Below are 26,122 nucleotides of genomic sequence, written 5' to 3' on the forward strand. Positions count from 1 at the left end.
TGTATGGGGGTAGAATCAGCCTGTGTAAATGCCTAGGAGGTCTTGCCATCCTTAGAATACACACAAGGCCAGCTGCCATCACTAGACATACATACTATAAACAAATATGTCCCAGGGTGACCACACGGGAAAGGATCCAAGTTAGCAATTATGCTTCGCAGCATCTGCGAAGGCAAAACGATCTAATTGGTGTAAAGGTGGAGGCATGAAGTTACTGTATTTCACTCAGTATCAACAGCTAATGAGATCCCAGGGCCCAGGAGCACTACAGTGTCCTATGTTTTATGGCCGTATTTTATATATATATATGTATGTATATATAAAATATATATATTTATTTATTTATCGGCGGCATCAGATCTTAGCTGTGGCATGTGGGATCTTTCATTGCGGTGTGAGGGCTCTTTGCGGTGTGCGGGCTTCTCTCTAGTTGAGGCACACGGGCTCCAGAACGTGTGAGCTCTGTAGTTGTGGCGCCTGGGCTCAGTAGTTGCAGTGCACGGGCTCAGCTGCCCCGCGGCATGTAGGATCTTAGTTCCCTGACCAGGGATAGAACCCGCGTCCCCTGCACTGGAAGGCGGATTCTTTACCACAGGGCCACCAGGGAAGTCCCTGTGTCCACATTTTAATATTCTTTGCGGAAGCACTAGTTGTTACAACAGGTCATTTGTGCCCATAGAGATGAAAAGAGTGCCTGACACCCCTAACTACGGGGGAGAACCCCACACACAGGGCGAGAGGCTCATCCCTACGGCCCCTGAAGGCGGGCACTGCGTTTCTCCTATTCCCACCCTTGTGCTCTGGGAGGACAGGCAGGATCTAGAACTGGAAGGACCATGTAAGTGTGAGCAGAGTCAGCCTCTCGCTCAGCCCGGTTCTTGGGTGGACCCTTCCACCGCGATGCGATTCCTTGTGGCCACACAGATCACGACATGCCTGCACCTGGCAGGTATGTGACCGCCGGGAGGATGCGGGCTGCCTTCCAGGAGCGGGAGGGGGAGGGGGACATGACAAAGCAGGAGCACGTGAGCGCGAGGGCCGGTGCAGGCGGAGGGGGGGGGGCAGAGAGGTCGGCAGGTGGCCTTGGATGCTGAAGGGGCCCCACGGAGGGTGTTAATTGGGTGTCATCAGCTCTTTGCTAGGGAAGATGGCGTCTTGTGACGGATGGGAGGTGGGACAGAGAGGCTTGTAGGGAACGAAGTCTCAGAGGCTTTGAATCGGGTGTGCGGTAAAGCTGCTGCCCCAAATCACAGTCGGGTCCCAGAGAGGAAGAAGATGAGCTTTCCTGGCGAACCTGACGTGCCTCTGCCTCCCAAACCCGCACAGGCCGTGGGGGTCCTGGGTCAGCAGCTCGGGAGAAGCCACATTTGAAAGGGATCCTGGCTCCTCCTTTTCCTTCTTCCCTGTTTGCATGAAACCCATTTGTACATATTGCAAGGAATGTGAGTATTTATTTACTCCAAAGCCCTGTGCTCAGAAAAATACCGACATGGGCTTTTGAAAAACGCCCTTTCTTCCCAGCCCCAAGGAGCAATTGAAGGACTTATAATCATCCGTATGTCAATGAACTAACAGGCGTTTGTTTAGAAAAGTGTGGCCTGAATCCTGTTTGCCCTTCTCTGCACTATTGAAACGGCCATGTCTCCAGCAAGAGATGACTTTAGCGAAGGGAAGCAAGGCAGGGATGAGTGGGAGAGCGTCTTGCCAGAACTGTGATTCCTGTTTATGTTACAATGCAGAGCAGACCCGCAGGATCCTGCAAGATGTAGCTGCTGCAGAGGAAAAAGCAAGGGTTGGAACTCAGCCCGAACCTAGCAGTGTCCTTGAGACTGAGGATCGAGAAAGTCTTCAATTATTTAACAAGTATGTTCACATTCTGCGTGTGTTTGCAGCTTTTGAAAAGTCCTATGTTTTTCTTTTCCACTTTCTTCCTCCCTGTGTAGCTCTGATTTCACCCTGACCCCTGACCATTTACAAATCGTTCTGCTGATGCCCATATCTTCGAGGATGTGCCCAGGCCACTGTGTGGCTTCTTGGGTTGTTCCACGGTATAGAAAAATGGTTCTTGGAGAGCACATGAATCTCAGACCCTGGATGCCATGGAAGCACGCTCCTAATTGCCCCAGGGTTTTGTTCCTTATTGGGGCCCCAAACTACACTTTCAGAGCCTCCCGGATAACTCTGCATTTCAGTGGTAAAATTCTAACATCTGAATGTCCTGGATGCAGTGGGGAGTTCCCTGGTGGCCTAGTGGGAAGGATTCCGGGCTTTCACTGCTGTGGCCTGGGATCAATCCCTGGTCAGAGAACTGAGATCCCACAAACCACACAGCGCAGCCAAGAAAAAAAAAAGAATCATGCAGTGATCCACTAAAATGTGTTCTAATGCTTTCCCCTCAAAAAAACCCTGAATATTGAACTTTTTATGGGACGTTCTGGAAGTATTCTAATATGAGCGGCCTTCGTCTGCTTCTCTGGCTCACAGGTTACGTATGTTATGCGCTACAATGAAACTTGGACTGTGCTCAGCCTTCACGGCTATTTCTTGCCGATACAGACTCTGATGGGAAGGATTTGAATAAACCGAGAACCGAACGCAACTGTCAAAATGGTTTCTACTCCAGTCAAAATCCTTCCCCCTCCAAAAGGCATGGAAAATGTAAACCATCCATTTTCTTTAATTTGCTTATGGCTTGCTTATAAATAGCTACATTGTGATAATTAGTAAGCATTGTGGAAAAAGTACACAGGCCAACATTTAATGTATTTAATTAGCGTATGTAATCGATTTTTCCATTCATAGGGCTTATTAACTTAAATATGTACTTGGGGCCTCATTATCATAGTCTATTCACTTGGAAAGTATACATCCTGCTTTTGATCCTTTTTCTGGCTGCGTGGAGAACCCATTTAGTCTTGGGGCAAAGCTCTCCGGGGTCCCTGAGGCTGACCTGGGTGGGCTTGGGTTCCCTGTGATGAACACTCCTCCTGCAGGTGAGCCCCCTCTGTGGAGAGCGCAGTGTCCTCCCAGCTGTGTCCAGCAGGCCCAAGGCTGGCCCCCAGGCATCCCAGCCCTTCCCAGAACAGGATCCAGAGCGGCAGGTGCCTGCAGTGTTTGTCAAAGAGGTGATTTTTGTTTCTTTCCCCATCTACTTCTTGTTTTCAGTAAGGCGAAAGGATACACACACGCGCGTGCACACACACACACACACACACCCCTACGGAGAAAGAGAGAGAGAAATTTATTTTAAGGAATTGGCTTGTGCATTTGTGGGAGCTGGCAAGTCCAAAACCCACAGGGCAAGCCCTAGCAGGGTGGGAATCCAGATCAGACTTGATGTTGAGGCTTGAGTCGGAATTCCACAGGGCAGCAGGCTGGAAACCCTGGCAGGTTTCTATGTTGCAATCTTAAGGAGAATTACTTCTATTTCAGGAAGGCTTTGTCTTTATTCTTTATTCATGTGATTGGGTGAGGCTCACCCACACTACGGAAGGGTAACCTGCTTTACTCGAAGTCCACTGGTTTAGATGTTAATCACACCTAAGAAATATCCTTACAGCCACGTCTAGACTGGTGTTTGACGAAACACCTAGGCACCGCGGCCTAGACAAGTTCACACATAAAAATAAGCATCGCCAAGTATTGTGTAGCCCTGGGCAAGCTGTTTAACCTCTCCATCCCTGAGTTTCTCTTGTGGAAAACGAGAATAATAAACAGTAGCTGGCTCATCAAGTACTGGGGGGAGAGAGGGTTAAATGCACAAAAATGCATGAAGCAGCCTCTCCTGATCCATTCTTCCCTCTTTGTGCCCAGACTACTCTGTGCCCGGCATGTTGTTGGCGCTCAACTCATGCTAAGACTCAGCCGCCTGCTCACTGCGTCCTCCTCTTGGCTTCTCTTTACGATTAAGACAACGGTCCAGTCCGGGGCTGCCGGCATCTCCTCTGTGCCTCTGGCCACGCACACCGGGCCTGCGGCCACTTCTGCACCCTCAGTCCCCCTGGGCCTGAGGCCCATGCACTGAGTTAATACGATCAGCAGAACATCCTGGTTTCGACTTTCTGTCTTGTGTGCAAACACAGCGTCTCGATTATGGTTTCTTGACCCCTCCTGCCTTTCCCTGAGGCCTAGATCCTTCTTTCTTGTCTCCCTTTCCTTTTTTTGCCCCCGGACCCCCACCCCAGGGATAATGTAAGGATGGAAAGAAGGTCCTTGGGTCATAACTTCTTGTCAGACCCCAAGAGAGCGGGAGCTCTGAGCTCCAAAGCAGCCACCCTGCGGTCGTGCTTTCTTTGAGCTTCTAAGGCTTTGGCTTTTCCTGATTCCTGGGGAGGCTCAACACCTTCTCTTTTTCCTCCATTCCCCAGGGCCATGTCTGTGTGGATACAGGTGCACGTGGGGTGAGATGTGCCCTGGAGTGGTCTAGGTGCGTCTCCCCCTGCCCCCAGCCTCAGGCCCTTCTGAGCTGAAGACTAAGCTCAAGACTTTAGCCATTCCCCGAGGAAAAGTTGCGGCCGACCCCACCCATATCTCTAGATTGGCCCTTCTCTCCAGAGCCGTGACCTATGCTCTCACCAGCCTCCCCTGACCTGTTCTTCCCTTCTGCGCATTGCTTGTCTTCTCTCTGACCTCACTGTCCTTTCCTAGCCTGAAATTCTAAACGGGGTACCCCCAACCCTGCTGGAGAGCATGTGGAGAACCTTCGCCGCCGGGCCATCACTGGACATTCTGTCTGTGTTGGTTTATCATTTTATCATCACTCCCTCTGTGTTCACTGTTTATTGCTAACAATTTCTGCAGACTCCCAACTGTATCTTGCCATGATTTAAAGAGGTAAAATGGCCCTACATATTGGATAAACATGCTCTACATTCTAGAACAATAGTTATGTCTGTTAGGTTAACCTGCAAAGTGCATAACCTAAATCCTATTTGCGTTAGAAAACAACCTATAATATGTCGATTTTTCTGCATCTGTGAAACACTGCTCTAAAATAATAATTGATCATCTCCTACTCATGTTGAATAGAGTCCTGTGAAACATACACCTCATTAGGTTATTTCATCACAATAGTGATGACAGTAGGTATTATTAAGCACCTGTATGGCCAGCTCCTAAATATGCCTCTTGAGAAGGGCAGTAATATGATCATTCCTCTCCCCAAATTTATATCCAGGTTCTGTGAATTAATGAATAAGTTAGAGATGCACTATGTGATTTTATTAGGAGGTGGGGAAAGTGTCTTTCCTGTCTGAGTTTTGCCACACTAGCAGCAAAATCAACTTGGGTTCCACCAACTGTTAGAAGACATTTCATCCACGCGTACGTCTGCTGCACAGCGGTCGTGGCGAAGGGCCTGCTCTGTGCCCGGTGGGGTCACCATTCTCCCCTCACCCTCCTGCTCACCTTCGGCAGAGGAGGCTGGAGCAGGACCTCTACCCCAGCGCAGAAGTCAGGCTGGAGTGGAGGCCCTGGAAGTGGGTCCTCCCACTCAGCCCTGGGACCTGATTTCAGAAAAAGTACCCCGCATGCTTCGTGATGTTTCTCTCTCCCTTCCGTGAAGGGCTAGAGAGAGGGGATTGACTTGGACACAGCAAGTGTGTGCTTTTCTCCTTTTTCTGTTCATTCACCTGCCAAAAAAAGAACACCCCTTGCTCACAGACACATATACTGAAGAAAAAGACAACGAAAGAGAGAGGATGTCTTAATTTTAAGCCTCATCAGGGATAACCTCAATGTTTAAGAGCAGAGACTTAAATCTCTGCTTAAATCAGAGACTTAAATCAGAGATTCTTCCCCCCCACCCACACACAGCACTGTGAATTCACCAAGGCAACAGTATCCAGGACCTGCGGCTCCACCCGATAGAGGCAGCAGCAGTCCTGAGGACGCCCAGATGGCATCCCAGACACAGGCAGCAGGCAGGCTGCATCTGGATGAGGCCGCCGGAGGCGGGGAGGAGCCCAGCTGACACTGTGTTTCTGTTTACAATCATTAAATGCATTGAAAAGGGACAATGAGGGATGAACGGAAAGGAATGCTGGGCGTGTCCTATACCTAAATATTTCACTCATGAGGGACAAGCCTCACCTCTGGCGTCAGGTCATAATTCTCAGGTGGGTCTGGATGCTCCCGCGGGAGTTCTGAGGACACTCTCGTCACACACCCACAAGCCCCCTCGGGGCACAGTCGTTTTCCATGCGTTATCTTAACTCCTCTCCCCACACCTCAAAGTGCGATTATCCCCAAGTGGCAGGTTTAGGAGCTGAGGCTCAGGGCTGAAGGCACTGGCTCCAGGCCCCTGGTTCTGTGCCCTTTCCAGAGGCCCACGGCTTCCAAGGACCTGGCGCTCCTCCTTCACAGGGTGTGTGCGGGATGCAAGCCCCAAGACTCGGCCGGCCTGCTTCTTAGCACACCTACCGATGGAAGGAAACACCTACACCTACAGATGGAAGGTCTCCTGCCCACCAGGCCTCACTGTGGATTGGGAACGGCCAAACCACCCATGTGGGGTCCACACTTTTTCGTTGATCAAGCCCTTGGGAATCTCACTCTAAAATTTCCTCCACTGTCCAGCAACACACCTGGGCAGCCAGGATGGGACCCTCCCCGGGGATGGGACCCTCAGCTCTGTTTCCACACACTCTGGCCCCTATTTTCATGCTTCTCAGAATAGATGGGTTGTTTCCCCTCACACCTCTTCTGCCCCCCGGCCCCCCAGCACACACGCTCACAAGAAGGAATCTTTTACATCCACGTTTTCCTTCTCAGAGCCCAGCACAGCCTGGGACGGAGCTCGCGGCTTGGCCTGCAGTGAGGTGAAAGCTTGCCCATCCTGGGCCCAGGTCTCCACTCACCCGGCTTGGCTTCCTCACCGCCCCCCACACACACCTCGGTTCCTCTTGAACCTATTCTGCAGCCCGCTCCCCTCCCCCTGCCCCTCCCATAAAGATCCCCGCCCCCCCATCCCTGGCCTTCTCCTCGCTGTTCCCGGATGTGTTCCCCGCCTCCCTCCATCCCTGGCCTTCGCCTCGGCTGTTCCTGGATGCGCTCCCCCCTCCCACCCCACTCTTCCTGCTCCCCCGCGGGATCCCGGTCCTGGTGGTTCTCTTGATGACCTTGTGGGCCTCTACCCATCACTCCCCAACTGGCATCTCCTCCCTGAAGCCCAGTCCGATCCGCTGCCTCCAGCCTAAGAGGCAACCCAAACGATGCTAGCCAAGTACCTGGGAACTGGCCCCTGCCAAGTGCCACGCCCACGACTGCTTAGGGCTCAGCAAATGGCACTTCTGTCCAAAGTCTTTGGACGGTCGCCCTGGCTTCCCTTCCCCTCATCCCACGTCCCAGCCCCAGCTGTTCCCGGGATCTGACTGCTCCTCACCACGCGGCCAAGTCCAACCACCCGCACCTGGAGACTGTGGGGCTTCCTAACCCGCCCTGCTTGGTCCTGGACCCACAACCCATGGTGCCACAGCGGAGAGAGACAGATTATAAACGCGTCAATCAGTCACTTTACTGCCTGGCTTAAAGGCCCCTAGGGGCCTCCATGACACCAAGATAAAGTCCTTGCTCCTCAAAATGGCCTTGGAGGCCCTGGCCCTGGCCCCTGGATACCTCCTTTACTTCCCCCAGGGCTGCAGGCTCATCAGCCTTTGGCTGGTTCTCCTCCTGGCTCAGGACTCCACCCTCCTGTCTTCCCTGGAACAGCCACCAACACCCGCTACACAGCAGATGGGTGGGGCGGCTTCTTTCTGACCCTCACGTACCTGTACCTCTCGGGAGGACTTTCCTAGCACTCCTTCTAGAACTGTGCCACTCCCACCTCTAGAACTATCCATCCCTCATTCTGCCTTATTTTCTTCAAGCACTCCCTGATGCATCGCATGTTTTGTTTCTTTGTTCGTTTGTTTTCTCCCAGTAGAATGCAAGCTCTGTGAGGATAGAGATTTTATTTTGTTCACGGCTGTATCCCTAGTTCTTAGAGCAGTGCCTGGAGCACAGTAGGTGCTCAATAAATATTTGTTATAATAAATAATAAAAAATATTGAACAGAGGTTTAATAAGATGCATCAAAATACCAATTTCCCCACTGATGATAGAGATCAAGGTTAGTGAAGTATGGCAGTGGACCAAATCCAACCCGCAGCCTGTTTTTGTAAATAAAACTTTATTGGAAAACAGGCACGTCTGCTCATTTGCATAAAGTTTATGGCTGCTTTCATGCTGCCACTAAAGTTGAGTAGTTGTGAGAAAGACTGCACTTAGCCGCTCTTTTACAAAAGCATTCACTATTTAAACACTGTAACCTGTTCTCATCTTTTCTTTTTAGGAAATTAAGATTGAATGTGAGAATTTCTCTCACATTCAATAAATCACATCACTGTATGGTATAAGTTATATCTCCATAATACACATGAAGGTTGTTTAAAGATTTGTTAAATCAGTAAGCAAAATAGAATAGACAACATTGTGAATTTTAAAAATAATTTCAGGCCTAGTCATTAACATTTTTTCTTCAGACCCTTTATTGTTGAGAAGGACATCTAATAGATTAAATTAGGTTTACCCATGCCAAACAAATCAATGGGTCTTTTATAAAACAAGGCTTGGAGCAAGAGAAAAATGATAGATTCACATTGAAACTTGTCTATGTTTAAAATACAGTGAGCCCTATATGTCTGAAAACGTGCTTATAATTAGAAATATTGGTAAACTAAGTGTAAGTGCCTTGTTATATCTGAATTTGATCAGAAAGTGTCCAAATTACCCATAATACTCTCAGCTATGCCCTCAAGTTGTCATAGAAACAACTATCCCTTTAAACATTTTTTTCATCCTCCATAAATCTCATTAAATAAAGATAATTGTGGCACCTACCATGTCAAAAGCATTTGATTTTCAGATTGCACTTGAAGAAATGCACAAATTACACTTGTTCAGAGTAAGAAAAAAACAAAGCAGTACTCAATATTCTATGGTATAACTCAAGACAGATAAAACAGATTGCAGTAATTATTGTGAGAAAAGTAACCACAGTCCTTGTTCAATATCCTAAAACAAAATTTACTGAGAATCCATATTGGACATTTTAAAATTTCATATAAGCTACTGGAACCTGCTTACCTTATCTATATTAATGCACTTCATCACCCTAAACAAATTTTGAGTGATAAAAGATGCCTTTCTCCTTTCACCTTTTTGATAGTTTACAGTCATGGTGTGTGTCATCCACTATGGATCTGGATTTGCCAATTTCAGGCCGAGGTAAACCAGTCCTCCTTTAACACCAGGATGGAGCTATATCATCACCACTAGGTGGTGCTCTGCAATAGTTAGTAAATTCCACAGTGTTTAAACTTGACATTGACGGTGATTCTTTTCTTCAAGGAATGAATCACTCTTAATGCGTTTTTGCCATTCTCATCAGCACTATCTACTGCTCTCCTAACTTTAATTTGCTAAATCACCCTATTTTGAAGCAATGATGGCCTTTGACTCATACTGAAATCTCTGATGTAAAGTTCTTTAGGTTAAATAACGTGTGGGCTTCTGAGAAGTGCTATTAATTCTCTCTTTTCTTTCACAATTAACTTCAAGTGAAACAATATTGTAAAGGAATGTGAACGACACTTTTTGCAGCCAACTAAGCAATTAAAAGCAAAGACAAATGAGCATTAACAAAAACCGAAATTCACCATTCTTCGTGGTATCTGTAGTTGACATCTAAAGCTTTTGTTTATTTTCATTGCTAAGTCTTGTATGGCAAGTATGTTTTTGGTAGAGAGGATGAATTTTGTCTTTATCAGTGTGGTACAAGCAACCAGGCTCTGGTTAATACACTGTTTAATGGAAGGCGTTCCTAGGAGCCTCTCTGATGGACGTTAGTACTGGGCTCTGTCACCCAGGAGAACACAGTGGTTTCGCTCCAGAGAGCTTTTGAAGGCAACTTCACTCTGGGCTGCTACATTTTTCCATGTTTCATTGGGAAAAAAATTCTGCACCATTATGTGTGAAGGTCATTCTGGTGTTGATCTGTAATAGGTACATATAGTTCCTCTCATTTGTGGTCAACCGGTAAGAACGATGGTTCTCAAAAGCCTGAGTCGGTTTACCTCAACTTCCAGTAACTCCATTAGAACAAATTTCTCCCCTGCAAACAACTCAGCATATAAATAGTCTGCGTGAGGACAGATAGCAAAATAATATAGACAGAATCTGTTAAATAGGAAATACATTGAATTGGCATATTGCAAAATTAAATAACTGAGAAGTTATGTTTAAATTTTACCTCTTTCTATATTTCCTTCATGAAAAAGCATGTCCCAGTATTGATTAATCATTTAGTTCATAAGTTCAAAACCTTGAGAAAGAGTTCTTGAGTAATTTATAGATATCTATATGTCTTTACCCATTTGGGTTGTTATAGCAAAATACCCTCAGCTAGGTGGCGTATAAAGAACAAAAGTTTATTTTTCACAGTTCTGGAGAATGGGACGCCCAAGATCAAGGTGTTGGCAGATTCAGTGTCTGGTGAGAGCTTCTTGATTCATAGATAGCTGTTTTCTCTCTGTCTCCTCATGTGGCAGAAGGGACGAGGAAGCTCTCTGGGGTCCCTTTTGTAAGGGCACCTAATCACCTCCCTAAGGCTCTACCTCCTAATACCCTCAGGTATTAGGAGGTAGAATTTCAACATAGAATTGGTGGGAGAGACATAAGCATTCAGACCATAGGAATATATATATGTGTATATATATATATATATATAATTAAAGAATACAGGCAAGTTTTTCTTTGTGTTTTTTTGGTTGTTTTTGGCTGTGTTAGGTCTTCACTGCTGTGCACGGGTTTTCTCTAGTTGCGGTGAGCAGGGGCTACTCTTCGTTGCAGTGCACGGGCTTCTCATTGCGGTGGCTTCTCTTGTTGCGGAGCATGGGCTCTAGGCGCGTGGACTTCAGTAGTTGCGGCATGCGGGCTCAGTAGTTGTGGATTGCGGGCTCTACAGCGCAGGCTCAGTAGTTGTGGTGCACGGGCTTAGTTGCTCCACAGCATGTGGTATCTTCCCAGACCAGAGATTGAACCCGTGTCCCCTGCATTGGCAGGCAGATTCTCAACCATTGCACCACCAGGGAAGTCCCCAGGCAAGTTTTAATAAGGAAATACTTGATCATTTTCTAAAAAAACATTTTGAACAAATGTGTACTGAGCACCATAGTGCTAAGTGTTGGGAGGGATGCAAAGAAGTAAAAGATGGTCCCTACCCTCAAAAACACATACCCATATATCTTTACTGAAGAAACCAAGCATGACGGTTTGAAACAGTACAAGGCCCCAGACACTTAGACAGCAGATTGGAAGTCAGCAATGTGGAGGGTGTTGGATAAAAGAAAACTCTTCCAGAGCCGGCACAGAGAAACTCCTGGAGGGGAAGTGACTTATGCGGTTCATAAATCACTGGTTCACACGGCTGGCTGTGTGTTGGAATCACGTGGTGAACTCACAACAGAGATTCTACTTTAGTGGACCTGTATGCTCCCCAGGTGAATCTAATGAACCATTGCCCTAGTGTTGGTCCCAGGGCTGGCTGCTGCTCTAAGAATCCAGCTTGAATCAGAATGTAAATCAACTACATCACCCAGCACAATGTTTAGTTCTGCTGCTCTTCTTATGAGGATAACATAACATGACAATCTTGATGAAAGAAGCAGCAGGTGGATTTACCCCTGGTAAAAGGTCTGCATCTTCCTGGGCCCATGTTTTGAGTAGTGCTGCTAAATCATGAGTGGAATTTACATAGGTTTGGAGGGATAGAGGGAAGCAAGCATTCATGGAAAGAGCAAAAACAAAGGTATAGAAGTGGGAAGAAACAAGATATCTCAGAGCAATTTTGTCTATAGATCTGATGAGAGTATCATTAGTATTCCTCCTAAGCATACATATCTGTGGCAAATTATAAACGACACTTAGGGGTTGTTAATGAATAACAATTTAAGATATTAATAATGGTCAGCATTTCTTTCCACATTTCCCCCTTTCAAGAAACTTAATGTTTGTAAGTAAAAATTCCATCTTTAATTGACTTTTTGTATCTGCAGCCTTGTCTGCCTGGGCCGTGTCATTTAGCTTAGCGTCTCGTACAGAATATGTGTTCGGTAGATAATTTTTCAGTGCCTTATTATGGAAAAGTTTACGCATATTCAAAGTAAACAGAATAATGTAATGAGCCTCTGTGCACCAATTACCCAGTTTCAAGAATTATCCACATTCTGCCATTTCTGCTTCTTTTGTAAACCCACCCACTCCCTGTCCTGACTTAATATTATTTTTTAGTTTTATTGGAGGTAAAATTTACATCTATCAAAATGACTTAGTGACAGAACCACAAAGCTGGCTGTACGATTTTGGCAAATGAATACACCTGTGGTGCCCCAACCCTGTGACAGAGAACATCTCCATCTGTCCAGAAAGTTCTTTCACATCTCTGGTGAGACGATCCCTCACCAACCAGAGGCAACTAGTAGGATATTTTTTCACTTTACTGAACTTTGCCTATTCTAAAATGCCATCTAAAGGAAGTGCACAGCATTTAGTCTTTCGTATTCAGATTCTTTTGCTTCACATAATGTCTGTGGGGTTCACCCATTCAATAAATATTTTTTATTTTTTTATCCTTTTTTTTTTATTCTTTATTTTTATTTTTTTAAGATTGTTTTTTTGGTGTGGACCATTTTTAAAGTCTTTATTGAACTTGTTACAATATTGCTTCTGTTTTATGTTTTGATTTCTTGGCCGTGAGGCATGTGGGATCTTAGCTCCGCAACCAGGGATCAAACCCACACCCCCTGCATTGGAAGGCAAAGTCTTAACCACTGGACCACCAGGGAAGTCCCACTAAATATTTTGTAAAGTAAAGAATTCTGGACTAGAGAGTGGCGGGAGCAGAGGGCTCAGGATGAGGACAGATTGGGAGGGTGGCTGGCATCCATCCATCTGCGGCAATCCCTGGAAGCCAGGAAAAGGAACTTTTACTCTGTTTTCATGGCTCCAAGTCAACGGTCTGCTTCGTCATTGCTGAGAGGGCCTGGAGCCTGGTTCTGACACCACACCCCACTCCCCAGTGCTTGGTGAGTCACTGCGGTGCCACTGAGTGGCCGGGCCTGGTGCCAAACTCTCCGTGAAGCTGCTGCATTCACACCTCCCCCGAAGAGCTGGCCCGTCCGTAAGTCCCATCCCACCCCCCTGGACAGACAGGAGGAAGGAGCTCAGAACTTGGCACAGGCCTTTGAAAGACTGTGTGAGCCTTGTAAGGCAGCGGGGCTGCGAAGGCCAGTGATATGAAAAGCTTGAGCAGAGCAGTCAGGGAGCCATGCACCAGGGCTGGGCACTGGGAGCTAGTCGGGGGCCTGGCAGTGTACTGCCCGGGCGGGGAATCAGGCCATCCTGCAGGGCTGCTAAGGAGGTTTGATCTGTGTGGGTGTTGTACGAGGACAAGAACACCGCAGACCAACCATCAAATGCAGCAGCGATAAAAGATCTGCTGACCAGGTCAGGCTGAGAACCCCAGCAACCCCAGGCTCTGGAGTTGGAATCCAGGTCAAGGATGAAGAAGAAGACAGTCTGGACTCAAGCTAAGTTTTGGAACATAGAAAGTCCAAGGCAGAATAGCAAGGAAGGCAAAAAGCTGGACAAGTGGTTGTCCAGCAGAGGAAAGAGTGCCTGGAGGCTGATACGGAGTGATCTTTTCCTCCCTAAGCATTATCTTCCTCCCCAATATCTTCCCTCAGATTCCAGAGAAGCATAAATTTAGGGGCCTTGAGAAAAGGGCGGGAGAACTTCTACATGCCTTATTGTAATCGATAGGATCAAAGATAGCCCCAAGTGTTGGAACCTAGGTGTATTAATTATCTGTTGCTGCAAAACAAATTACCCCCAAATCACCCCAAAGTGTGTGGCTTAAAAAACACAGTTATCATCTCATCGTTTCTGTGGGCCAGGAATCAGGGCACAGTTTAGCTGGGTTACACAGCTCAGGGGTTCTCACAGGCTGTAATCAAGGTGTCAGCTGGGGCTGTGGTCTCATCTGAAGTTTCCAAAGGAGAACAATGAAATCCCAGCTCACTCCTATGGTGGTTGGCAGGATTCAGCTCCTTGTGAGATGTTAGGATGAGGCTCTGCCTTCTTTACTGGCAGTTAGTCGGAGGTTGCCCAGAGTTTCTTGCCATGTGACCTTCTCCACTTTATCAGAGCAAATGTGTGAGGAGGGTCAGAAAGACAGCGTATATGAAAAAGAGGGAAGTCACAGTCTTTTATAACCTCCTCTCAAAAGTGACACCCCATCATCTCTGCTGTATTTTGTTCCTCAAAATCAAGTCACTGGTCCAGCCCATACACACAAAGTCATGAATACCAGGAGGTGGGTGTCACTGGCAGCCGTGTGGGAAGCTCCTAACTCCCTAGGGGACTGGAGGAGTGGAAACATCAGGGACCACAATACGGCAGCTGGGATGGAGGTCACATGGACCCAGATGATAGGCTGAGTTGTATTCCCAGTAGGTGTCCCAAAACCTCAGCCCACACCCATGTGAGTTGTGGGAGAGCTCATAGATTGGGAAGCACCCTGTTTTCACCACCTGTAGGACATGTATACTTCATTTCATTGCACAATGAACTGGTCTGTCATCTGGACAACCAGCTCTGTCCTTGAGAAGTCTAAGGGACCGCTCCTGGGCGTGTCCATTCTTCAGCAATTTCCTCCTGATTCCCAGAGAACTGATATGAGACTGACCTTGGCCATGATGTGGAACCACAGAGGCAAAAGAAGCCAGTTTTTTTTTTCTTTTTTTTGGAGACAGAATAAGGCCTGGAAATTGTTTTGCCTTCATTGCGGTTGTTACTTTTCTAGAAACGGTCTCTTCCTATTTTAGACAAGGATGTAAAGTCTGCCTGTTCTAGCTCACAAAGCTCTTGTGGGAGCCAAATGAGATAATGCTCATAAATGCATTTTGAAACTTTTTTTTAAAGGACAGATGTCAGATATTCAAACCACATATTGTTATGTTTGTCGCTGTTCTTTAAACACTTGTTTATCAGCGAAGCTGAAAGCTTTCAGGATAAGCCCTGGCTCCTTCCACTCCTTCTGCTTCTCCATGCCCAGAGGAGCCTCCTCTTGGTGACTGAGGTTCACAGTGTCACCTCCCTCCCAGATCCCTGCCTGAGGTCACCCCTGCTCTCCTCGGGCCGGGGGCACACACGGCCTTCGTGGCAGCCTCTCTGTGCCCCTTAGCTTTGCCAGGTCTTCCCTCTGCCACACTCTGGTCACCAAGCTGGCTGCTGTGTAAAGTACAGAGCTCTCAGCCTACACTGGGGCCTCTGATCGCCACCCCGTTGTCCTCACTGACCATCCTCACCCCACCAGCCCCAGGCCCTCTGCCCAGGCCCTTGCCCCCTGTCCGAGGCCTTGCCTCTGTGCTCCATGGCCCCTGCACGGAAACAGAGGGTCCAGTCTGTTCCCTGGTGCCGGGTACCCCCGAGGACCACTCTCTGTTGCCTTCCCTCTGCACTTTTGACATGGATCTCTTTCAGTCATCATGTTGCTCTGCAGAGTAGAAGATGGGGGTTACCGTATCTTCTGAAGCTCAGGCCTTCACAGGCAGTAAAGGGCAGAGCTAGTATCCAAACCCAGGCCCACCAGCTCCCTCCTCCCCGGGCGCCTGTAACCTCCCCCCATCAGGTCAGGAGACACCGTTCTTCAAGTCTTCAGATTCCCAACAGCAACTGGGGATTCTGCCCCAAGGTAAAAAACAGTGATCTGGGCAAACTCCTGACACACGTATATATTTCTGCCATAATTTATTAAATCCATATTTAATACATTTCATTGGATAAAAAGATTAACTTGTATTTTGTAAAAAAAAAAAGAAAAAAATTGATGAAAATGTTGTAGCCCTGGTAACAGTGTGTCTACATCAAATACAAAATTTCCCATTTCTGGTTCTTTCAAGTCAACTCTATGCCATTAAATATCTACATTAAATGAAGTACCACACTGCCTTAAGATTTATTCATTTGTAGGAAGAGACTGCAGGGTGTCACCCTTAAATCTATAAAAAGTACTAACTAAAAGTAACTGTTACCATGGCAACACACTGCCTTCATTGGGAGCCTCCAAAAGCAAAGCACTTTGGAAATGAGCATTTACAGGTGCTCCAGAGTCATTGAAACTCCATGGAATGGATTTTTAATCACTGTTAACACTTGCAGCTTCATTCTTAGGTTCAAAAGGAGATCTCAGAGCTTGCCCCATACGTACACTCTTTTAAAATTAAAGGAGCGTATTTCATTAGTATTGCCAATTTTAGATAGATAGATAGATAGATAGATAGATAGATATGTATGTTTGAGGAACTCACAAAATGGATTTTAAAATGCATGTAGATGGGTAGGGTCCATGAATGGCTAAGACACTTTGGCAAAAGAAGAGCCAGGGGTTGCAGGGCACAACCCCCATATGAAGTCACACCACAGAGTTGTAGCAAGAAGGCAGCGTGCTCCAGCAGAGGAAAAGCAAAGAGGTGGATGCAGCCCGGGACAGAGCCACGGACCAACAAGTCACACGCAGGCCTGGGACAGGCTCGGGAGAGCAGCAGCGCTCCAGACCAGTGGCGAGAAGACCCATGTGTTTGCAGCAGTGATGGGGAGACCTGTCTCAGTAAATGGATTCCTCCCTCCCACTGTGTAAAGGAGGCAAAGTCCTGTTGGATTCAATACCTTAATAGGTAAAGTATGGATGGACCTAGAGATTGCCATACTGAGTGAAGTCAGACAAAGACAAATTATCATATGATATCGCTTATATGTGGAATCAAAAAAAAAAAAAGGGTACAGGGCTTCCCTGGTGGCGCAGTGGTTGAGAATCTGCCTGCTAATGCAGGGGACACGGGTTCGAGCCCTGGACTGGGAGGATCCCACATGCCGCGGAGCAACTAGGCCCGTGAGCCACAACTACTGAGCCTGCGTGTCTGGAGCCTGTGCTCCACAACAAGAGAGGCCGCGATAGTGAGAGGCCCGCGCACCGCGATGAAGAGTGGCCTGCGCTTGCCACAACTAGAGAAAGCCCTAGCACAGAAACGAAGACCCAACACAGCAAAAATAAATTAATTAATTAATAAACTCCTACCCCCAACATCTTAAAAAAAGAAGGGTACAAATGAACTTATTTACAAAGCAGAAACAGAGTCACACATGTAGAAAACAAACTTATGATTAGCAGGGGGGAAGGGGAGGGAGGAATAAATTGGGAGTTTGGGATTGACATACACACACTACTGTGTATAAAATAGGTAACCAACGAGGACCTGCTGTACAGCACAGGAAACTCTACTCAGTACTCTGTAATGACTTATATAGGAAAAGAATCTAAAAAAGAATAGATATGTGTATATGTATAACTGATTCACTTTGCTGTACACCTGAAACTATCACAGCAGTGTAAATCAACTACACTCCAATACAAATTAAAAAAAAAATAGGAAAAGTAAAACCATATAACAGATGCAAAAAGGTCAAAGGAAATGTCTTGGCGACCTCAGGGAGGAGACTATTCAAACAAGACCCTCAATGCATCAACGACAGGGCAAAATAGGAGGGATAAGACCATCTAAAAACTCTACCTGTGGTTCAGTGAAGTCGTCTTAGTCAAAGTTAGCAGAAAACAATAATCTGGAAGAAGATTTGAAATGGATAAAATTGACAAGGGGTTCATAGATACAACCACTCTGTCTGAGAAGATTTGTCGCACTCACGGGAATGTTCCAGGTCTGTGCTGGCCACAAGCCACTGGCAGCTAATGAGCACTTGAAATGCAGCCAGTGTGACTGAGCAGCTGGATTTTAGTTAATTGTCATTCTAACAGGCGCATGGGACCAGTGGCTACCTCACTAGAGAGCACAGACCTGGAATATACAAGGAACTCCTACAAGTCGATAAGGAAAGTGAGAAAACTCAAAATATGAATAAGCAAAAAGAAAAACGTGGCCTCAACTTTTTACCTTCATTCTCCTCCATCTCCATTTCTTTGCTTATTTTATTTTTATTTTATAATTGTATGTATGTATTCATACGATGCACCCCAAATCCCTTTCCGGCAGTGAGATATCGCATACGGAGCTGACCATGGTCCTCTCCTGGGACCAGCTGGGGCTGGCCTCCTCGGGCCTCTGAGCTTCTACGAGATGGGCCGGCACCAGCCGTGGAGAAGCTGCACATTCTCCTACGATGTGCTCAGACCCAGGCTTTGTGGCAACTCATCTGTTCCAGTTCATTTGAAAGAAGAAACACATTTATCAGCTGCAAAGATTCTAAGACAGTAAACAAAGAGGTCAGTGATGTTTCCAGCTCCAAACAGTCTAAGTTTGGGTGCACACATCACATTCTTTTTGCTATTTACATAATGGAGAAGAAAGGTTAAAGTTGGGTAAAGCTTTTAGCCAATGAGAAAATGGAAGAAATTGTGATTTATTACTTAAGGTAACAGGAACAATATTTCACGTTTTTCTTGTCACTGCACCCTCAGAAAAAGTTCATCACAGTGGAGCTGCCCAGAGGAAGGGCACTTGTCACACAAAGGGCAGGAGCTCCCTAGGAAGGCAGGAGAGAGTATGGTCCTCCTGTGATGGTGCCACACGTGTCACTGAAGAGGAAACAGGCATCAAACAAGCATTGTTTGGCTCACAAAAGTTCTTTGACGAAGGAACCATTTGTTCCCTGAATTGGGCAACAAAAGCAGGTTGTTTACTCCTCCAGAAGTATGAAAGTGAAGGATGTGAAACTCTCCTTTTTGCAGGACAAAAATAGCCAACAAAAACAGCAACTTTGTGTGGTTCAGTCACGCAGCCCTCAATCAGAAAAGGCAGCCAAACCTCCCTGGGGGCCGACAGGAGAGGCTGCCCAGTCAAGGTTCCGGGGCCACAGGACAGACAAGTTTCAGGTCCCAGATGGTGTGAATGAAGAGGCAAGAACCAGAGCTGCAGCTGAGGATCTGCGGGAGAACTGGCAACGGAGAGAGAGCTGGGCTGCGCACAGAGCCCTCGGGCATCCGTACCACAATCAATTAATCAATCAATCAGTAGGAGCTGGGAAAGTCCCAAGGATCTATCCCAACAATAGATGCCACTGATCTTCAAAACCCCAAGCCAAGCACTGAGGTTTTAATGTATTTTTGTTCACTTGATAAATCCTTAGAGTAGGTGAAGGCAGTCATGGCAACAAGCCCCAGTATTTTCAACAGCTCCGTGGAAGATGATGCCTCTCCCTGGGGCGTGTTCCTGGTGTGTTCTTGGCTGGATCAGGCAGGCAGCACCCCGTAGCTGGTGGTCCAGGGTGCTTAGAGGCCAGCAGAAGCCTGCAGAAGGGAATGGCTTTGACATATCATCATGTGGGGGAAAGTGCAAGAGGATCCAGTTCTAAACTCTGGTTTGATTGTCTGTGAAATCTCCTGTTTTACATTTTATAATGAATAATAATAGTTCATGCTTCCTTTCATTAGAAATGCATCATAGAGAAATAACCCGTTCAGTCCTGAAACATCTTTAAGTGGTTTAATAACTGCGTATGGTAAAACATAATGTAAGCATTCAATGAGGCTGCCTTTGATGTTAAACTTGTTATGTAGCCATTTGACTGAATTTCCCAAACAAGCCCTTTAGGCTGCTTGTTAATTTTATCGTAATTGTGAGGATCAACCTTTTTGTTGCAGGAAGGGGAACCCAAGAGTGGGCGCTTGTCAAACACTCGGAAATGAATTGTCGGAGGAGACACACGTGCTGACAAAGCAGGAGGCTTTATTGGGAAGGGGCGCCTGGGCGGAGAGCAGCAGGTAAGGGAAGCCGGGAGTACCGCTCTCCACGTGGCTTGCAGTCTCAGGGTTTTATGGTGATGGGATTAGTTTCCGGGTTGTCTCTGGCCAATCCCTCTGACTCAGGGTCCTTCCTGGTGGCTCGCACATGGCTCAGCCAAGATGGATTCCGGTGAGGAGGATTCTGGACATATCTTCCTCTCCCTCCCTCCTTTCGGCCCCTCCCGAATTCTCCCAGTTTGTTTTCGGTGGCAGCACTGAGTTCTTTATCGGGACGTCCTATTGTGAGAAAACTCAGGCAAACGGTTATCATCATGCCTGGCCAAGGCAAGTGGTTACGGTCAACGGTTCCCTAACCCTTTCTTTGAGAAATTATGATGTAATTCAAAGCTTTGAGTCAGACAGAGCTGGGGTGAAGCGCAGTCTCCAGCAAGGCTCTTCACCTCCGTGCACCTGTTTCCTCATCGGTAGTGTGGCCTGCTTTGAAAATAAGTGAGTGAACCTCTCAACGTCTGTTCTCTGCTCCCGGCTTTGCCCTCCCTATCTTACGCTGCTACGGAAGATCGGGGTCTACGATGTTATGCCCACATGCAGGGGAGGAATTCAGCCTAGAGTTGGCATCACAAGCCCATTCTTGGGCCCAAATCATTTCTGATAGAATCATCTAGGAGAAGAGCAGGGAAGTGAGGCCAAGGGCAGGTATGCAATCCCCCGGGCCTTCCCTCAACCTGCAGCCCTCACCAAGGCCCCAGCCGACCACGCCAGGGCGCTCTGTTCTTGGATCCCCACTGTCCCCAGAACCCAGCTGCGGTGGTGACTGGAGAGTTCTTCATTTTCATGGCCTGAGTGCCAAGGCCCCGGCAACTGTGGAGAGGTGAGAAAGGGAGCGTTCTGCCCTTGCTAAGGGCTCTTCTGAAAGTTAAGAGGAGAATTACACTTTAAAATTATTTCAGAGCAGTATGGGGTTTTTTGTTTGTTTTATTTTTTTTTCAATTTTTTCTTTCTTCCTTCCTTTCTTTCTTTCTTTCTTTCTTTCCTTTTTTCCTCCCTTCCTTCCTTCCTCCCTCCCTACTTTCTTTCTTTCCTTCCTTCCTTCCCTTTCTTTCTTTCTTTCTTTCTTTCCTTCCTTCCTTCCTTCCTTCTTTCTTTCTTTCCTTCTTTCCCTCTTTCCTCCCTCCGTCCCTCCCTCCCTTCCTTCCTTCTTTCTTTCTTTCACTGCACCAGGTCTTAGTTGCAGCATGCAAAATCTTCTTTGCTGCGTGTGGGAACTTCACTGCAGCATGCGGATCTTTTTTTAAGTTGTGACAGGATATTTAGTTGCAGCATGCTGGCTCTTAGGTGCAGCTTGTGGGATCAAGTTCCCTGACCAGGGATCAAACCCAGGCCCCCTGCATTGGGAGCACAGAGTTTTACCTACTGGACCACCAGAGACGTCCCTGTTTTCAATTTTTCTATTGTGGTAAAAATATACATAACATAAAATTTACCATCTTATGTGGTACGTATATACAATGGAATACTACTCAGCCATAAAAAAGAATGAAATAATGCCATTTGCAGCAACATGGATGGACCTAGAGATTATCATACTAAGCGAAGTAGGTCAGACAGAGAAAGACAAATATCATATGATATCACTTATATGTGGAATCTAAAAAAAAATGATACAAATGAACATATTTACAAAACAGAAACAGACTCACAGACATAGAAAACAGACTTATGTTTGCCAAGGGGGAGGGGGTAGGGAGGGGATGGATTGGGAGGTTGGATTAGCAGGTGCAAACTATTATATGTAGAATAGGTAAACAACAAGGTCCTACTATATAGCACAGGGAACTATATTCAATATCCTGTGATAAGCCATAATGGAAAAGAATATGAAAAAGAATGTATATATATATATATATGTGTGTGTGTGTGTGTATGTGTGTGTGTGTATAACTGAATCACTTTGCTGTACAGCAGAAATTAACACATTGTAAATCAACTATACTTCAATAAAATAAAAATAAATAATAAATAAAGAGTACTCTGACAAAAAGAAAAAAATTACCATCTTAACCATTTTTGTACTGGAGTATAATTGGTTTACAACACTATATTAATTTCAGTGTACAACATACTGGTTCAATATTTTTATAGATTATACTCCATTTAAAGTTATCATAAAATATTGGCTATATTCTCTGTGCTATACAATATAGCCTTGTAGTTTATTTATACATAGTAGTTCGTAACTCTTAATCCCCTACCTCTACCTTGCCCCTCCCCTCTTTCTTCTCCCAACTGGTAACCACTAATTTGTTCTCTATATCTGTGAGTCTGTTTCTGTTTTGTTACATTCATTTATTTGTTTCATTTTTTAGATTCCACATATAAGTGATAGCATTCTCTTTCTCTGTCTGACTTATTTCACTAAGCATAATATACTCCAGGTCCATCCTAGTCTGCAAAGCTACAAATTTAATTCTTTTTTATGGCCAAGTAGTATCCCATTGTATATTGATATATATATATATATATATATATATATATATATGTAAATATATATGTATATATGTGTGTGTGTGTGTATGTGTGTGTATATATATATATGACACATCTTCTTTATCCATTCATCTGTTGATAGACACTTAGGTTGATTGGTTCCAAATCTTGGCTATTATAAATAGTGCTGCTATGAACATTAGGATGCATGCATCTTTTTGAATTAGTGTTTTCATTTTCTTCTGATATATTCCCAGGGTGGAATTGCTGGATCATATGGTAGTTCTCCTTTTAGTTTTTTGAGGGATCTCCATACTGTTTTCCATAGTGGCTGCAACAATTTACATTCCCACCAACAGTGTAGGGGTTTCTCCACATCCTCACCAACATTTGTTATTTGTGGCCTTTTTGATGATAGCCATTCTGGCAGATGTGAGGTGATATCTCATTGTGGTTTTGACTTGCTTTTCTCTGATGATTAGTGATGTTGGGTATCTTTACCTGTGCCTGTTAGCCATCTGTATGTCCTCTCTGGAAAAATGTCTCATCAGGTTTTCTGCCCATTTTTTAACTGGGTTCTTTTAATAAAGTTCTTTCAAAACTTTAATTTTGTTTTTTTTTTATATTGAGTTGTGTGAACTGTTTGTATATTTTGGATATTAACCCCTTATTGGTCATACCATTTGCAAATATTTTCTCTCATTCAGTAGGTTTTCTTTTCATTTTGTTTATGGTTTCCTTTGCTATGCAAAAGCTTTTATTTTACTCAGGTCCCATTGTTTATTTTTGCTTTTGTTTCCTTTGCCTTAGATGACAGATCCAAAACAAATATTGCTTTGATTTATGTCAAGGATTGCTCTGCCTATGCTTTATTCTAGTTTTATGGTTTCTGATGTTACATTTAGATCTTTGATCCATTTTGAGTTTATTTTTGTATATGGTGTGAGAAAATGTTCTAATTTCATTCTTTTAAATATAGCTGTTTCGTTTTCCCAGGACCACTTATTGAAGAGAATGTTTTTCATTAATTGTATGTTCTTGCCTCCTTCATCATAGATTAATTGATCATAAGTGTGTAGGTTTATTTCTGGGCTCTCTATTCTGTTCCATTAATCTATGTGTCTGTTTTTGTGCCAGTACCATATTGTTTTGATTCCTGTAGCTTTGTAGTATAGTCTGAAGTCAGGGACCATGATGTCTCCAAGCTTTGTTCTTTTTTCTCAAGATTGCTTTGGCAATTCAGGGTGTTTTGTGGTTCCATAAATTTTAGGATTATTTGTTCTAGTTCTGTGGAAAATGTCATGGGTATTTTGATAGGGATTGGTTTAAATCTGTAGATTGTTTTGTGTAGTATGGACATTTTAACAATATTAATTCTTCCAGTCCATGAACACAGAATATCTTTCCATTTCTTTGTATCATCTTCAGTTTCCTTCATCAATGTCTTATAGTTTTCAGAGTATAGGTCTTTCACCTCCTTGTCTAAATTTATTCTTAGGTATTTTATTCTCTGATGCAATTTTAAAAGAGATTGTTTTCTTGCTTTCTCTTTCTGATATTTCATTATTAGTTATAGAAAAGCAACAGATTTCTGTATATTAATCTTGTATCCTGCAACTTTACTGAATTCATAGATTGGTTCTAATAGTTTTTTTGGTGGAGACTTTCTATATATAGTCATGTCATCTGCAAATAGTGACAGTTGATACCAACTTTGATAAGAATTTTTTTCATGAATGGATGTTCAATTTTGTCAATGCTTTTTGTGCATCAATTGAGATAATCATGTGATTTTTATCCTTCCTTGTTAATGTTGTGTATCACACTGATTGATTTGCAGATATCAAACCATCCTTGCCTCTCTGATATAAATCCTACTTGATCATGGTGTATGATCCTTTTTATATTTCCATCTTAACCATTTCTAAAGTGTACAGTTCAGTGGTGTTAAATGCATTCATAATGTTGTGCAACCATCAACATCATCCATGTCCAGAACTCTTTTCATCTTGCAAAACTGAAACTCTGCATCCATTAAAGAATAACTCCCCATAACCTTCTTTCCCAGCTCCTGACAGCCACCATTCTACTTTCTGTCTCTGTGAATTTGACTGCTATAGGGACATTACATGAGTGAAGTAATACAGTATGTGTGTTTCTGTGACTGGCTTATTTTACTCAGCATAATGTTCTCCAGGTGCATCCATGTTGTTACTTGTGTCAGAAGTTCCTTCCTTTTTTTTTTTTTTGAAAGAATATATCTCTATTGTTGGCACACTATATATATATATTTTTAATTTTTATTTATTTAATTATTTATGGCTGTGTTGGGTCTTCGTTTCTGTGCAAGGGCTTTCTCTAGGTGTGGCAAGTGGGGGCCACTCTTCATCGCAGTGCGCAGGCCTCTCACTATTGCGGCCTCTCTTGTTGCGGAGCACAGGTTCTAGATGCGCAGACTCAGTAATTGTGGCTCACGGGCCCAGTTGCTCAGCGGCATGTGGGATCTTCCCAGACCAGGACTTGAACCTGTGTCCCCTGCATTGGCAGGCAGATTCTCAACCACTGTGCCACCAGGGAAGCCCCAGAATTTCCTTCCTTTTTAAGGCTGAATAATATTCCATTGTATGGAGAGAGCACAATGTACACAGCAGTGTTTTTCATGTGCTTACTCTTTCTTTGCCTGTGGGAAGAAAATTTCTTCTAAAAAGTCTTAAATTTTTTTGCTTAGTCTGTTTACAGTAATATTTTTAGGTAAATGATTTTCTTCAGCATGCAGTACAAAATAATGTCAAAGAAGTTGTTGATGCTTAGATTCAATAATCTACTCACAATGTAGTAACTTTCCCTTCTGGTCTGTTATCTGCTTGGAGATAAAAATAGATAGAGATTTCAACCTCAGAGCAAAGAGTTGCTTACTGTATTTATTTAGTGTGTTATAATTAAAACTGTTGAGAGAAAAAAAAACTGTTGAGAATTCTGCAGCTGCATTTTGCAGAGGCTGATAAAACCTTTTTTCAGTTTGGTTCAAGTAAATTCACACTTCTTTTTTTTTTTTTTTTTTGCGGTATGTGGGCCTCTCACTGTTGTGGCCTCTCCCGCTGCGGAGCACGGGCTCCCGACGCACAGGCCCAGCGGCTATGGCTCACGGGCCCAGCTGCTCCGTGGCATGTGGGATATTCCTGGACTGGGGCACGAACCCATGTCCCCTGCATCGGCAGGTGGACTCTCAACCACTGCGCCACCAGGGAAGTCCTCACACTTCTTGAATTCCGTTTTGTGCTTTAGGATCTAAAAACGAATCTAGGATTAAAAACAAAAGGCAACAACACCACTGTGGCCTGCCTGGGCTCATGCAGAAACAAAAGGGTATGTGCAACACATAGCATGTGTCCAAATGACACACTCACAGACTCAGTTGTAGCTCTGGGACTAAATTTGAATCCAACGATGTTATTGCTCACATGTATCTTTTTCCTAACTTTTGATTAACGTCAGCTCCCTGACACCATCATCAACTCTACTCTCATCTTTTGGATTAAATTCTCTTTAAATTAATTGAAGCCTTAATTAAAAAAGAAAGAAAGAAAACTTTCCAGAGGAAGGAGATGACTAAAGGTTATTCATTGCATTTGCCACCAGAGTTTTGGAGATGGCAGGAGCCTTAGAGATTGGGGGAATCTTTGCCATTTAGGGGTCCCTAGCATAGCACCCTAATGTTCATCTTGGGGAATCTTCCATCAGATGAGGGGCACCAGGTCGTTTTCTCCTGCCCTAGTGGAGCCT

General features: G+C 44.9%; 1 protein-coding gene across 6 annotated transcripts in view; it reads left to right on the top strand.

Annotated features, from left to right (window-relative positions):
• Positions 1-26,122, top strand: part of TJP1 (tight junction protein 1) — a gene marked incomplete at its 5' end in the record, with an annotated part of 330,702 nt that overhangs the window by 3,575 nt on the left and 301,005 nt on the right. For 4 of the 6 annotated variants that reach the window (XM_079914041.1, XM_079914051.1, XM_079914052.1 and 1 more), the window contains 2 exons: positions 1,640-1,863; positions 19,751-19,870. In XM_079914041.1, coding sequence (XP_079770167.1) covers positions 1,655-1,863; positions 19,751-19,870 — 329 coding nt within the window. Of the gene's footprint in view, positions 1-1,639; positions 1,864-18,072; positions 19,200-19,750; positions 19,871-26,122 lie in introns of those variants that run through there. The other 2 variants (XM_079914047.1, XM_079914054.1) reach the window with 2 other exon arrangements.

This window comes from Stenella coeruleoalba (genome assembly GCF_951394435.1).
Source record: "Stenella coeruleoalba genome assembly, chromosome: 2".
Lineage (NCBI taxonomy): Eukaryota > Metazoa > Chordata > Mammalia > Artiodactyla > Delphinidae > Stenella > Stenella coeruleoalba.